Source organism: Pyxicephalus adspersus, unplaced genomic scaffold, assembly GCF_032062135.1.
Source record: "Pyxicephalus adspersus unplaced genomic scaffold, UCB_Pads_2.0 Sca29, whole genome shotgun sequence".
In the NCBI taxonomy this organism is placed as follows: Eukaryota; Metazoa; Chordata; class Amphibia; order Anura; family Pyxicephalidae; genus Pyxicephalus; species Pyxicephalus adspersus.
In genome coordinates, this window is record NW_027317036.1 from 21,734 (window position 1) to 38,000 (window position 16,267).

A 16,267-nucleotide genomic window follows, 5' to 3' on the forward strand; every position below is an offset into this window, starting at 1 on the left:
TGTTGTCAGACAATAAGCAGGCAGTCGTGTGATCAGACAGGTGTAAGCAGGCAGTCATGTGATCAGATAGTAAGCAGGCAATCATTTGATCAGATAGTAAGCAAGCAGTCATGTGATCAGACAGGTGTAAGCAAGCAGTCATGTGATCAGACAGTAAGCAGGCAGTTGTGTGATCAGACAGGTGTAAGCAAGCAGTCATGTGATCAATAAGTGATAGAAGAAATAGGTTTCACTTATAATACTAATATTAAACAAATGACAGACAGATACAAACAATGACACAGGAGCAGAAGACCCTGCCCAAAAGAGTTGAGAAGTTTGCTTAAGAGCACAAATCTTACAACATGGTTTTGTGGGTTGTGTACTTCTGTAGTGGATGCGGGTTTAGTCCCACTTTTTAAAGGGAAAAATTTTGTCCTTTGTAACTCATGTTTTCAAATTTGCATTTTTTTTTTCTCTTTACAGGTAATACCGAAACTGTAGATTCATGTCCTGTGAAGGACTTTAGCGTGGCTGTAACAAGCTACAATGTTTTATCATTGTCCACATCTTGGAGACTTCTTGTGGAAGAAATCAACACTCCAAGGTTCCCATCTTCTCCGGATCCAGAGACCTTTAAGAACGTTCCCGTTTCATGTGCTCCCTTGGTTTTTTCTCATAGGATTACTCATGAAACCTTTGGATGTGCAGTGTGTTAACTTTACAGTGGGAGTGGTTGGTCCATGGAAGTGCGACCCTATTTTTTCTAAGGCCTTGCCAGAATTGGCTGCACATTTGGCAGTGACCAAAATCAACAATGACTCCTCTCTACAGCTGGGCCACAAGCTGGATTACAGAATCCTGGAGGAAAACTGTGAAACCTCCAAAGCTTTAATGGAATTTGCAAACTTTGATAAACTTTCTGCTGCTTTCATAGGTCCACAGAACCCTGGATACTGCGACGCTGCATCGCTTTTAGGAAAAAACTGGGACAAAGCTGTGTTCTCCTGGGCTTGCATTAACCATGACCTGGATATTAAAGAAAGCTTTCCAACATTTAGCAGGACTATGCCAACTCCCATCAAAGTTTTGTTCTATTTTATGAAATATTTTAGATGGGCTCATGTTGGGGTTGTGTCTTCAAATGAGGATATCTGGGTGGACACTGGTAGGAAGGTGGCTAGTGCTCTACGAAATCAAGGACTTCCCATTGGTATTGTCACAAATATGGGCAATGGAGATAAAGGTATTAGAGCTACATTGCAAGCTATAAAGGAAACACATGATCTCAGAGGTAAGAAAACTACACATATGATATTTATTTATATATATATATATATATATATATATATTCACACCACCTCCATGTAATACTAGGTGTTTCATTTATTAAGTATTTTACTGTTGTCTTCATTAATGTTCCGCATCACTAAAGGCTCCAAAGGACCAGGCTGGGAACATTTCTTTATTTTATATTCCTAAATGGTATATGGGCTTTAAAACAATCCCTTTTTGACTTATCTAGCTGCTGTCATTGTGGAGTAATTCATCCTCAAATATCACAACAGAGAATTAGAAGTTAGGTTGCATTTTTTTTGAACACCCTGTAGCACCAGCTGTTTTTATGCAGCTGGCAGACATTCAAGCCCGTGCATCAAAAGGAAACAAGAAGAAGAGTTGGGATTTCTGTCTTTCTGTTGTGAACTTTATGGATAATGTTCTCCGCCGTGACTGCAAAGGTCAGTCTGGGCTGAGCTCATGAGTCTTCTGTTGCAGGTGGCAGGAAAGTGACCCTAATATGCTGTCTGGTGGTGGTGCAAATCTTAGAAATAGATGGACAAAGGCAGGTAAAACTACTTTCACATATGTATTTTAACTATAAGTTGGCTACAAGGTTGGGGTTTAGGATGCTGGCGCATCCCCTTTTCTAATAATGCTGCATTCTTGATAAAAATAAAAAACAAATGGTAAATATTATACTTAACCTTCACCTGGCATACTCCAGTGAAGCCTAGGTGTGGGCAGCATTACAATTCTTCAGATTAGTCTTTTGGATCATGTAGAATCGTGAAACCTATTAGTAGATGCTCCTGTACTGTACTTCTTGAAGGATTTGGGATACTCAGCATTCTCTCACCGGAAAGAATTGGATGTCACTATCTGTTGTTCAGAAGTCAGGGGTAAGGTAATATTATATTCTTACTTCCCACACAGGTGTTTTTCTGTGGTAGAAAGTGATGTTTTTAGATACGTTGGTCAGAGATTATTGTACTTGCATTTTGGAGGTGGGTACAGACACATAATTTTCATAAGGTATCAGATACTGAGTTGCAAATGAGTTCACCCTATGTGCAGTAAATGGGTAAATGCAACTAAACCACACACCTGAATAAAACAGAAAGGTACCTGTCTTTGTGGTGTAGTTGAAGTGCAGTTTCAATGAGATTTCACACACTGCATACAGCACCTTAGAGTGGTCAACCACATAGACGAATGAGAATGCTCTCCAACTGCATGCATTTGGAAAAGGACTGAAAGTCTTCTTTCTGAAGGACAGGATATGACCGACGACCCTTTTTTGATATGAGGACTGTAAACACATCACAACTGCTTATTAGAACTTTAAAGCAAATGCTTATAAGTGCATAAAATTACCTCTTCCTCCCTGCCCTGGGTGCATTGCAGTTGAAACTGAGAATCTGAGAATTGTAAAGGATCCAGGTAAATGTGTTTATTGGTTATATTTACTGATTTCATCATATTTTTCTGTCCATAGTTCTATCTGAAATGTCATTGATGCCTATAGCAGAACTGTGTGACCTACCTATCTGCATTCCAGCTAAGGGCACTGCCATCTTTCTTCTCTTCTTCCTGCTGCAGCCAGCCTTCGGTTATCTCCATTGGCTGTGCCAGGATGACATAGCTTCCATGCAGTCGCTTGGGATTCATTTAAACCTGGCACACATAAGGAAGCAAAGATTGTCAGTATTCTCTGGCACCCAAAGCCAATGTTTTGCACGATCAGCTCAGCTTTGATGCCAGAAATCCATAGCTATCAGGATGGTAAAACACAATATTTCAGAATAATGCCTGTCCCTTTCTGAAATAATGACCTGCCTGATCATCCAAAAAAGTGGAGCTTTAGAATTTGGGAGCATTCCAACTGCAGTGAGCTGCAGTTAAATGCAGTTACAGTATTGTTGTTACTTGCAGACTTGAGGCTACTCCTAATCTCTTGCAGTGCAATACACTGCACTGAAAAACACACAACTAAGCATTTGTCATTTGTGAACTTAACTCCAAAAACTGCTCCTAAGCACAATATAGGGGCACCCAGCAACAGCTAACCATACGGTTTGCACCACACATCTGAACAAGGCCATAACCTTGGTGTTTGTGCATTTCTTTGTTTGGCTTGGTTATTCAAGTTACAATGTTGCAGGTTGCTCATTGGAGGAGTAGAGACTGTGGAAATGTTTCCTCTTCCCTGTAGCAAACTAATGACACCATTTTAGTCCAAAAAGTGTCACTGACTGACTCTCAGGGCTGGCTTCCTAATAGTTTAAAGGTTTTTTTTTTTTTAAATGCTGTTGCTGTATATTGTAATATGTCAGGAATTTATTCATTCAGAATTTTTAATTTTGAGAAAAACTTTAAAGGAAAACCAACAAAATACACAGAAAAATGACATAGGTGGGAGTTGTACCACTTTGTACAACTGTGTTGTAGTGCAGTAACACAGGTTTCCTCTCCACCCTCCTCCTGTGAAAAGAAAGGGAAAAGAGCAGAATAATGAGGTTATCCTTCCTTCTGGCCCTCTGCTCTCCACCTATCAGATAAATCTTTGCCCCATACCACCACTGACTGGCTCCTTGTGCTTTTTCTCACCCTGAGCTTTGCTGTACAGCAGGGGTGTCAAACTCTGGCCCGTTTGGCCAAATCTGTCCTGGCATGTCCTTTTTATTGGCCCCAAAAAGATTTCTTAATATGAATTGCAGCTGGCCACCGCTACTGCAATCTGTAGTAATGGCGGTCCAGCTGCAATTCATATTAGGCTGCTGCTCTATAGACGCCAGTACAATGCCGCTACTAAAATTCCCGGCATCACTCGCATCTCTAGACCAGCGGCCTCTCTGCCTATGCGTGGCCTATGCATGGCCCCGCATTTCATAGATGCAAGTGATGCCGGGAATTGTGGTAGTGGCATCACTCGTGTCTACTGACAGGTGAGCTCAATAATCAAGAATTATCAGGATTATTATTATAAGGAATTAATTTAGAGCTATTGCTATATTGATTGTTTTACTGTGCCAGAGAATGCAATGTGAAACCAAATGAACGCAACAATTCATTTTGTTTCACATTGCATTCTCTGGCAAAGTAAAAACAATAATCTCAGTAAGAAACAAAAACACACGAGAAGAGCATGCAGTAATATGCAGTGGATTGGCTCTTCTCATGTGTTCTTGTTTCTTCTTATTGGGAATAACTGTTTTTTCAATAAATTTAAGTTTGACACCCCTGCTGTACAGGAACTGCAACAAGCTGATTTAGGTACATTCCATTTCATACTAAAGAATATAAAGCTGCACTCATGAGTCTCTTTTGTATACTGCATATCTAGGGGTTAACTTTCATATCTATTTAACAGGCCAACCTACAGTACTTTCCAGCATTATTTTTACTACAGCTTGTTTTAGGCATTGACTTGCTCCAACTTTTGATGCCTGGACTGCACAGCATATCATTTAAAGCCTTGATCGAAACCTTCAGCCCTATTTATGCCATCGGAATAACTAATAATTAATTCATTTGGCTTGAGCCCAACTCATGCCATGAACTTTTGTAACCAATAAGCTGAAAAACTTGACACGTGTAAAAGATTGATGACTTCTGCATAACCTTTGTATAAAAATGCCATTTCTTTCATCTCTCTGCCACTCTGGCAAAAGGCAACATTTCTTTTTTTTTGACAGTTGCGCTCTTGTGCGGATATGAAATAATAATATATATTCCCAAGACTGAGAAATGTGCGTGAATATTAAAACAATTGACAGGGAATAAACAAGGATTGCAGCTCGAAGCCAGAAGTTGGCTAATACTTTCTAAAAAGATGTTTTCAGCTTTAATAATGTGTCAGAACTGGTAGGAAAAATTGTATTCCATGGTGGATTCATCTGTATTAGAGTGCATGGTGGTTTATGGGATTGAAATTGTTCATTTGTATTTTGTCTATTGTGTAATGATGAGCCTTCATTTTACATTTATATAGAATTGCATTTAATGTATGAAGTGTAGCTAAACCCAAGAACAAAACTTATTGGGTATGGTGGTTAGAGATGAGGGAGAAGGCCTCTGCCAGATTTGTGAAAATTTTCTCAAACTTCTGATGGGTCCGCGAAATTTTGGCGTACCGATTTTGCGGAACCATTGGAAGTTCAAGGAAATTACAGGATGATTCCCACGGCATGCATTCATGACAGGAGGAGTACAGCAGTTGTGCTCATTAATGGATGCAGCCATGTAAATCATCCTGTAATGATTCCCACAGCTGCATTCATTGATGAGCACAGCCGCAGGACTCACACTGAGACTTGAGCTGTCATCAGGGTTTACCTTTCCTCAGCCAATCAGAGATTGATGAATGGGGAGCCTTGTCCTTATTTAACCTCTAGTACTGGGGATCGCACACGGACAGAAGGATTCCCGCGGCTGTGCTCATGAATGAATGCAGCCGGGGGAATCATCACAGGATGATTCCCACGGCTGCATTTATTGATGAGCTCAGCTGCGGTACTCCTCCTGTCAGTGTGAGTCCTGCGGCTGTGCTCATGAATGAATGCAGCCGTGGGAATCATCCTGTGATGATTCCCACAACTGCATTTATTCATGAGCACAGCTGCAGGACTCCTGTGTTCTTGGATAACGAAACTCTATCCAAGAATACATACTACAGTTCTGGTAGGGCTGCAAGAGCAATCAGGGGAGCGGAGCTGTCAGCTCTGTTCCCCTGATTGCTCTTGAAGGTCCCAAAAAATTTAAATTCAACGGCCGAATACACAAGGCCATTTTCGCTTATATGTTTGGTAAGTGAGAAAGGCCCGATTCGCCGCAAGATCAAATTTAAAAATCTCGCTTGCCCATCCTTAATGGTGGTTGCATTTCTATTTTTTACCTGAAGGATTCTGCCTGTATAGCTATTCCTGTGGCCTGAGAAGGGTTCAGGGACAGTTTTCACCTTTATATGTCCTCCCCTGGTACCATCGCTAACAACTACCGTCCATTGTAAATGCTACTTATTACAATAGAAAACCCATCAGCAGTGTTCCCATTGAATCATTATTTTTGGGGCAATACCATCCCTGACAACAGCAGATATTTGGGACTCTCCCTAATATTTATCTTAGCCATGGGCTTCCATCAGAGCTTATCCCAAGGTTCACATATTTACGTATGTATAGAGAGGTAGGAGGGTATCTTCTGACTGAGATGGGTTCAAAAATTTAGCAAGAGATTAGTTGGCATAAATACATTTGGTCTGAGTATGGTAGTATTGATTCTCTTTACATAAAGACAAATTTGACACATATCTCAAAGATGGCTGTGATAGTTAAACAAGAATAAGTTTATAACAACATTAACATTTTCAAAAAAAATGTTAATGTTAAAAAAAAATTTGTTACAGCAAATTACTATTAGTGAGGCTTGATTGTCTATGAGCATGAATGTCCCTGGTCTCACGGGTTTCGATCCCTTGGGCTTCTTCAGAAGAAAATTTGATAGAAGAGTTTACATTGCAAGGAGAAGGGTATCTTCTGACCCAGATGGTTTCAAAAATGTAGCCAGGGATTGGTTGGCGTAAATACATTTGGTCTGAGTATGGTAGATTTGATTCTCTATACATAAAGACAAATTAATATTAGTCAAGAGTGATTGTCTCTGTCCTGACACATTTTACCCCATTGGGATTATTTGGAGGAAAGTGGGAGCGAAGAGTTTACATTGCAAAAAATTACTTATTTAGGTAGGTTTAGGTTTCCCATAACTCTCCATATCCCCCTTCCTATTGTGTGATACTTCCCCCACTTCTTAGATTGCAAGCTCTTCTGGACAGGGTCCTCTCCTATTCCTGTGTCACTGTCTGTATTTGTCTGTCATTTTCAACACCTATTGGTGTGCAAAACATGTTGGTGCTATATAAATCCTGTTTATTATTAATTAATTATTATTATTCATACATTCAAGACCATTCTCGTCGTCAGCATGGAGGCCATAAATGGCTACAATGATTTGCAGGTTATCTGCAGCAACAGAATACAACAAAGAATGAATAAATAGTTCATATACACAGTGCTATAATAATGACATTAAGTTTACATAAACTTTAAATACTTTTTTAAGAAATATATAATTCATGGTATTTTCTTCATGGAAACATTTCATATGCATTATAACAGAGCACCTGAGCTCTTTTTTCACCTTTCGGGTCTCTAGCTTATCTTTCAGTAAGCCTAATAAGCTTATTAGAGGCTCTCAAATCAGTATGGAGGAAGGGAAGTGAAACACGGCTTCATTTTCAAACAAATTTAAAGTGAGCACATGGAAGATTAATAATATTGTGGCCAATAGCGGTTGGATTTCTAAAGCTGTCATGAATAGACTATGTGTATCATATAAGCACCTCCTGTCTGTGTGGACAGTGATACCTGTTGACAATATTTTATTCTTAAACTGTACAAAAAAAATGGATTTGGCTATGCGGTGTTACAGGGGTTGTGGTTGGACACAAAACGTGCATTTTTGCAAGCTAGATTTCACATATATTTCATCTTTTTTTTCCATTGTTCATCTCTAGCGTCGTCATTCCATCCTATTTGTCCCCATAGTTGTGATCCTTCCTCTGCACAGATCATTGTTAACCTTTCATGTTGTTTTTTTGTGTTTTAGTCATAATTATGTGCATGCATTCTGTCTTCATTGGAGGGGAAGAGCAAGCCAACTTTCTAATCAAAGCGCATGAAATGGGACTGACTGATGGAAGATATGTCTTTGTACCCTACGACACTTTACTTTACAGCCTTCCGTACAAAAACAACACGTTCCCTGTCTTTGACAAGAACAGCAAGCTACACGAGGCCTACGACGCGGTGCTAACCATCACCTTGGACTACGAGGAAAAGTCGTTTTATGATGTCTTTGCTGAGTTAAAAGAGAAGGGGCAAATACAAACCAATCTAAAACCAGAGCAAGTAAGTGAGGACATGTATAATTGCACATTGCACTTATGCTGTAAAAGAAGATTGTACAATTTTAATTTTTCCACCACTCATACCAGCAAACTCAACTCTAACCTAATGAAATGGTTCTCCAAAATCAGCTGGGAAATCAAAATTTCTGGGAATGTCTCTTGGGTCCTGTGTAGCATTCCATGGTTTCTCCTGTGGACCTTCTTATTACTGTATGTAATAATGTGGAGGTCAGGAAAAGGAACAATAAGATCTGTAGAGATCCCAGGAAATCAGGGTTATCAGCAATGAAGGTTTTGCTGTAAACCCTTTATATAGAGAGCGGACTTTTTTGGCTTTTTTAACATTGAGGAACCAATTGAAGAAGATATTTAGGGAAACCCTTCTATAATTACTATATGGATAGCTCACAGTACATTACTGTGATGATCAATGGGAAGAAGGACTCTTACATTGCTGGCCAATGGGAAGAATATCACCATTACAGATAGCCAAAAAGATCATTGGTGAGGCAGAAATTGCTCATTGCTCAAGGAACCTGTAGCAACCTCTGGAGGAACCCTACTTGAGAAATGCTGATATAGAGAACATTCTTTAATGTCATCAACTGGGTTGATGACAAACTAGGTAATTGTTTGCTTCCTGTTGTACAAGGAACAATGAGATATTGGGAGTAGCATGTATTGCATTGTATACAGAGCTATTTGAAAGCTCTATAGATCAAGAGATGGTTTAACATTCCTGAATTCTTCTGCTTCCTCTCCTCCTAACATTTTTTGCACCTCCTCCTCCTACAGTTTCTCTAGCTCCCCAGACATAGAGGTGGCAAGAAGAGGTAAATGTAATTTAAAACAAAGTTATCACAATTTGTGAATGGAAAAACTTTGTGCTTCCCACTTCTGCTGCCCAAGTCACATGTCCATGAGTTCCATTATTGCTAATGCAGTCCTGAGTGCAAATATGTTCAAAACCTTAAACCTGGACCATTCCAGCCACCAATATAAGCATTTATTTGCAATTTTCCAAGCTTGTGCGTCATAGGATTGGCACAAAATACATTAAAACTTACTTAAACATCCAAATACATTCACCTAAGATGAAGTTGTTGATTTGGATAGAGAGGACGGCCAGTAGGTCAATCAAAGACAATACATTTTTATCATGTACCCCTTCATATGATATTTTTTTGTTTGATTGGATGATAATTATAGGTTAATGGTAGGCCCTTGACCCTCCTGGTTTGAAAAACTGCAATTTTTTTTCATTTTCTACACTGATAAGCTTGTTTTGGCCTTGTCTTGGTTTCGTGCTTCTTTCCGTCTCTAATAATGACAGAAATGCCCTTATGAGTTTCAGGAGTTCTATACATGTAATGAAATTGGTTTAGGATGTATACACTGCTAACTCTTCTTTGCCATACTACTCAACTGCGGTAATATCCAGATGCAAAATAAGAATGGACCCTCAGCTGGGTATCTCTTCAATAATCTTTACATGATTCAAGTTAATCTTTACTTAAAAATGTTAGTTTGATTGAAGGTTATACTGACCAATCACCTTGCTCCAACAGGTCTCACCATTGTTTGGAACCATCTATAACTCCATGTACTTACTGGCCAAAGCCATGAGCATTGCCTGGAAACAAGGGGCTTGGATATCTGGAACCAACCTTGTGGAATACACCAAAAACCTGAATTACCCCGGATTCACACATATGTTGTATACAGATGGCAAGGGGAATGGAATTAGCAGCTTTGTTGTCTTAGATACTGATGGAAGAATGAACCAGCTCTTTCCCACCTACTCAGTGGAAGTTGGCTTAAATTTGGTGCGCTTTTTAGGAAAGACTATACGGTTTCCAGGTGGGACGCCACCCCCCGCAGACTCCAGCTGTTGGTTTGACCCAGACACGCTCTGCATTGGAGGTAAATTACTTTTATGTCACTAATTGTGTAAAATTTGTTAAAAATCGGGTTACATAAACATTACCATTGGGTGCTACCTCGAGCATTTGTGTGTATAATTTTGACTTTGTCTTTTTCTTTGGGTTTTTTTTTCTTTCAGTTTATAATGTATGTGTTTACGTCCATTTTAATTAGGTGTTTTTTTTAATTAGGTTCTCAGCATCTAAGTAGGTGTTGGAAGTCCACAATTTTTCAAGTACAATGAGGCCTGGAAAACGCTGTTTTTACTTTTTTCATTGCCATTAGTGGGTCTCAGTTTTTGCAGTGCAGAAAAACACTTTGCACCAATACAATTTTCAGTAATATTCATGAAATTAAACAAATATAAGGTAAAACAGGATTCATGGTGCTAATGAAAATTGAGAATGTAAATTAATTTTTAACATTTGAATCTATCTAAGAATACGGTTCAGGTTTATTAGCACATACATGGTTTCTAGAATGTTCTAGAGTTAACAGCATGATCAAAGTTACCAACATGGCCAGGTTTACCTTTTAGCTTACCAGCATGCCCAAGGTTACCAGCATGATTGGAGTTACCAGTTGGTTCAAGCAAGTTATTAGCATGTACAGAGTTAGCACTCTCCCTACTTTTTAGTGGCTCAACTTACTTGAACACCCTGGTGCACCTGTCCATGTCCCAGAGCTGAAACTATCACTTTGCCTAATAGATCCTCCACCACATATTACATATAATAAAAACACTCAGTTACGATTAGCAGACCTGTTGCACCCTCTAAGTGGTGGTACGCAATTCGGACCATCTCTCTCTCTTTCTGGGGTTAATAAAAGTATTGCAGTCATTGGATGAATATGCCAAGGAATTAGCATTTTTAGAGGGAGATGTCAGCATTGGCAGCCTCCATACAGGTGTAAGTTAAATAATGTAACTGTGTTCCTGTGTTACTTACAATTACCTTGTACAGTCAGGCCTAGAGGAAGCAAGTGCAGGGGGATCTGAGGAATATCTGCATAAGTCAGGGGACAGGTAGCAGGCAGGAAATGGTTAATTTGGTGTTGTGGGGTTATGGAAAGGATAGATCAGGGGGAGTGGTAGGTAAAGTTATAAATAAACCTTTTTTTGGTTTAGGGTTGTGTTGGCTGGTGTTCGTGGTGAGGTCCTTGAGGGAAGTATGTCTTTGGTTGGGATATCCATGTGGGAGATCCACATGGATATGGTGGGAGATGGCCACATGGTGGGAGATCCATCTTTGGTGTGGAGTCTCCTGTATGGTTTGATGAAAGGTGTTCAAATTGTTTTGGGATGGGCTGCGAGTAGTTGTGATATTGTTCCAAAGCTGAGTTATTAGGCAGCTGGGAGTAAAAATATCATGGTGGTGCAGATTCTAAGTTTTAATGGAGAGACCTTCAAGGTTTGTCCCTCTTCATACATACCAACTGTCCCTGGTTTGGAGGGACAGTTCCTCTTCATACCTCCCAGCTGTCTCTGATTTGGAGGGACAGTTCCTCTTCATACCTCCCAACTGTCTCTGATTTGGAGGGACTGTCCTTCTTCATAACTTCCAGCTGTTCCTAATTGTGGAATATACAACTCTATACAATGCATTGTTTATTTTATATATTACAAAGCATTATTTTGCAGTAAACCCCACATTGCCAGCCCCTCTAACACTCGCACTGCAGCACGGGCTCTTAAAGACACATTTGACACCAGGCGGCAATAAAATGCCACTGCCAGCCCCATTCAATGCCTTTGCAGCTGCCATGTAGCATCTCCCAAGAGGCAGCGTTTCCTGGCACGAGGGAAGAGTAAATGCACTCCAACCTCACCAGTGGTGTGAACCCAGCCAAATCTACAAACAATTGCAGACTAAATAAGTGCTTTATGCATAACTTCTTTTCCCTTATAAAGAACGCCACTTTTGGGTAATTACAGTACAATGATCAAAGCACTGATTGCCACTGTTCAAAATTTGATACTAAATTTGATGTATAAACCAGCAATCACATTTAAAAAAAAAAAAAAAGAGAACAGTGACAGAGGGTAACTGTTGGTATGTTGGTCCTCTGGCACTGAATGGGTTACCGGGGGGGCGGGGGGATCTCTAGGGCTTTAGCAGGGATTGGGGATAAAGTTAGTGCTACAAGGGAAATTATAATCTCTTGCTACTGAGAGGTTTAACTACTTGTTGTCCATTGGCTTATTTGCAGTACCTAGAAAATAATGTTCTCCTAATGAGATATCTGTCAGTGAGTGCTTAAATCTTTTTCAAGGATTAAATTCTCCCCTGCTTTATTATGTTGCTGAACAGAGAATAAAAACCATCCGCCGTTGTGAATATCGCACATATCAACAAATTACTTAAAAAAAAAGATGATTGAATGGAATCAGCTCAAATAATTAAACAGACCAACCACTGCAACACATAAGAAGTGCAGTGTCTGCATTGATCTTATATATGGCTTACTGTTCGAAAGGCAGCAAATCGTGTTTATACTGTGCACATAACAGCTTAGTGATCAAGTAGGTCCTATATTACAGAATGGACATCACCTGCCTTCTTCCTTCTCTTCCTTGTTTTGATAGGCTGGGCCAGGATGGCGTAACTCTCCCGCAGATCCACAGGAGTTCATTCAGTCCTGGCTGCCACAGAGGAAGTGCAATGCGCTGGTTATCCCAGCTTCCTATGCTAATCTGTGCATGCCCAAAAAATAAAAGGCAGAAGTGGTCACATCTTTAGCATAGAGATCTAGAAGCACCTGGGCTGGTTTAATAAGAATGGTGGGCTAGCAAGAAAGTGTAAGGTTTTGGGGTGGGAAAATATTAAGAACCCCTCATACATTGGGCTTGATTTATTAAAGCTCTCCAAGGCTGGAGAGGATACACTTTCATCAGTGAAGCTGGGTGATCCAGCAAATTTGGAATGTATTTCCTTAAAGTCTTTTGCTATTTGTTACTAGATTTTGCTTTTTGGACTAAATTTATTCCAGGTTTGCTGGATCACCCAGCTTCACTGATAAAAGTGTATCCTCTCCAGTCTTGGAGAGCTTTATTAAATCAAGCCAGAAATCAGGTCCTGGATTTGCAAAGGAAAGGTTCATGTAAAAGCAGAAATGAGCTTAGTTGTAGTCCTACTTGCCCCATACAAGCATAGAAGCTGTAATTGTACAATGGGCTATGCATGCATGGCAATCAATGTATAATTAAGAAAAAAATCTCAGCAAATTATTATTTTGACAGTAGAGAGATATGAAGTATTTTCCGCCATTGCCAAACCTACCTAGCATATCTACCTCATACAAGGAACCATAGCTATGGTATGAGAAATGGAAAGGGCTTGTACAGATGTTACATGAAAACACCGCTAACAGTTTTGGGGTTGTTATTATTATTATTAAATAAATTAGTATTTGCAGAGTGTTACTTTAGCTACCCCTTGCTTGTGGACTTTCTTTCTGTAAGTATTACCCCCCGGGATCCTAAGCAGGAGTTTAGGAAGAGGGTAGATAGGCAGAGCAATTGTTGTAGCCTATACAAGTGGCTGGCCAATGGCGTGCCTTTATCTCTGCAATGCATTCATACTTACCTCATTCTGCACTCAACATATTCCCGATTCAGATTAATAAAAAAAACATAAAATTATGGTGACACTCATTAAAAAATTTGTTCTTTTTTCCAGGTATTGAACCATCGATCGTCATCTTGGTGTTTGGTCTGGTGTTTGCCTTAGCTCTGTGTGGTGTTGGGGTCTCCTATCTTATTAGGTAAAAAAGTTTTTTTCTGCTTACAATACACTTAATCAATAATTATCAGTATGGTGTTGCTTTAATAAAGGAATATAAGCTGTTTGCATTGCAGGGTAAATCTCCCCTCTTTGCAAGGGATAGTTCATGTAGTTTAGCTTAAGGAATGAAACTTCAATGACTTTAACCATCTAATCATGTGCTAGCAAAAATAAAAAAAGAATTGGTTGCTTGTGAGTGGGTATCCTTTGCAATGTGATATTTCACCACATTCACTAAACTAAGTAAATAAAGCAAATAAATCATTCACCTTGGTAAGTGAACAGCATATTTTTCTTTAGTAAATCAACCCTTATGTCTCATAAAAAAAAATTATGTATTTAACATGACTATTTTTATGACTTTTCATAAATGGTTATGTGGCTACAAAGGGGAGGGAAAAAGGGTGGCTCTTTAACCCTGGAGGAACCTTTGAAATAATTTGTAGGTCCTAAGAAATCTTGCTAAAGTCAATTTATGTTTTTTTGGGGGAAAATGACCCCTACATTGGAACCAGGAATCCATGATAAAGGGGTTAGGGGTTCCTTGAGCAATGAGCAGTGTTCTTTGTTTAATTGACACCAATGATCTTTTTGGTTATCTGTAAGGGTGACATTCTTCCAATACCCAGCAATGTAAGAGACATTGTTCCTACTGACCATATAATAATTATAGAAGGGGTTCCCTGAGACCTTAAAGTTATTTTAAGGGTTCCCCCATGTTAAAAAGGTCGAGAAACGCTGGTCTACATTATACTATAGTTTAGAGTGGCCATTCCTAACCAATGTCATATGGAACCCTGGGGTTCCTTCAAAAAGTGCTAGGAGTGCCTCGAATTGGGCCTGATAAACCTCCTATTTGATGACGCTTGCATAGTTCTAATTTTGTAGAGCCAGTTGCATGACCCTAATGATGTTTTTAGCTGTCTGAAATATGGTATTCTTGCCAGCACTGCAAAGAGGCATTCTCACCAATGGCCCCTATTAAATTAAGATGATTTTTCCCAATAAATGTTAAGCAGGGGTTCCTAAATATCTGACATTTTTTGAAAGGGTTCCTTGAAATCTGAAAATTATTTTTATAGTTCCTCTGAGGTAAAAATGGCTGATAAAGGCTGAGTCAAGTGTCACTTGATTGATAGTTCTTTCCACTTGGACTGCTGACATCACATTCAAGATGGCGGCACCAGGCACCATTCTTAAGGCTTTTGGCTGTTTACACAAGGGAAGCTTTTAACATGCACATATGTCAAATGCTCCTATATTAATATGGGATTTTTTAATTAAATTATTGACCTGGCAAGTCAACCAGCAAATTTTGCTAAAGGCGCAATACCAGCTTCTGAGACAGATAGCGTTCTCACCTTTCAACAGTACACCATTATATCTATTGACATTTTATCAAATAAATTAATGGAAAATGATTGAAAAGAGAACACTCTCTTTGTAAATATTGTTTGCCCTGTCAAATTTGTTGAAAAAGTCAATTTCCAAGGGTTGCACATACTTTTTCACATAACTGTATATAAATAAAGCAAAGGTACTATTGATATGGCTGTTTATTTGGAAGGAGTGCTGTGGTTTTCTAGGCCAGATTTTTGGAAATCAGGTCTACTATAAAGTTTACATCCCATGAGACTTGTCTCCAATGACATCACTGACAGCTGGGAGCTTGGTTCATCCCATCCGGGGAATATTTTTCTGCGGCTCTCAAGCTACATCTTGAAATAATCTCTAGAATTTAATTTGTGCTCTTTGTTTAATGTGTTCAAAATCCTTCTGACATGGTGATATAATTGAAGCTCAGCGTTCGTCCAAAGGTTAAGCAGTTGTTGCTTGTAAGGTGTTACGTCAGCATAAAGGATTATAAGGTTTATGATGCATCTTGTTCATATTTTGTTCAAGCATTGAAGCCGTTCTGTTCATGTAATTTTGAATGTCATAAAACATCAATCAAAGTCAGTTAAACGCGGAGCAAAAATGTAATACATGGTAGCTTACCAGCTCTTGATTAGTTTTCTTTTTTCAGGCATTTTCTTTTCATTATCACCTGGTGATTCTGCCAATGTCCTAGAAGCAGTGTTGTCACCCTTACACTAGGAAAAAGTACTGATCATAGCAAACAGGTTGGCAAGTTAAACTTTGGATGAAGCCAATTATTAATTTATAGCAAACTGTTTTCCCATTGCTGCTGTTTCTAAAAGGCTTTTTATGGCATGAACTACCCATACCAGCCACCAGAAAATGGGAACAATGTCTGCTGAACAACAACAACCAATGGGAACACTGCGTGCTGAACACCAACAGTCAATAGTAACACTGCCTATTTAACACC

At 39.3% G+C, this 16,267-nt stretch overlaps 1 protein-coding gene across 1 annotated transcript; it reads left to right on the top strand.

Moving 5' to 3' along the window:
• Positions 1-463: 463 nt before the first annotated feature.
• LOC140344805 (retinal guanylyl cyclase 2-like) lies at positions 464-13,935 on the top strand. The gene is made up of 4 exons (XM_072432014.1): positions 464-1,273; positions 7,927-8,228; positions 9,796-10,150; positions 13,831-13,935. The coding sequence occupies exons 1-4, from the start codon at positions 529-531 to the stop codon at positions 13,917-13,919; spliced, it is 1,491 nt and encodes a 496-aa protein (XP_072288115.1). The 5' UTR covers positions 464-528; the 3' UTR covers positions 13,920-13,935.
• Positions 13,936-16,267: the final 2,332 nt, after the last annotated feature.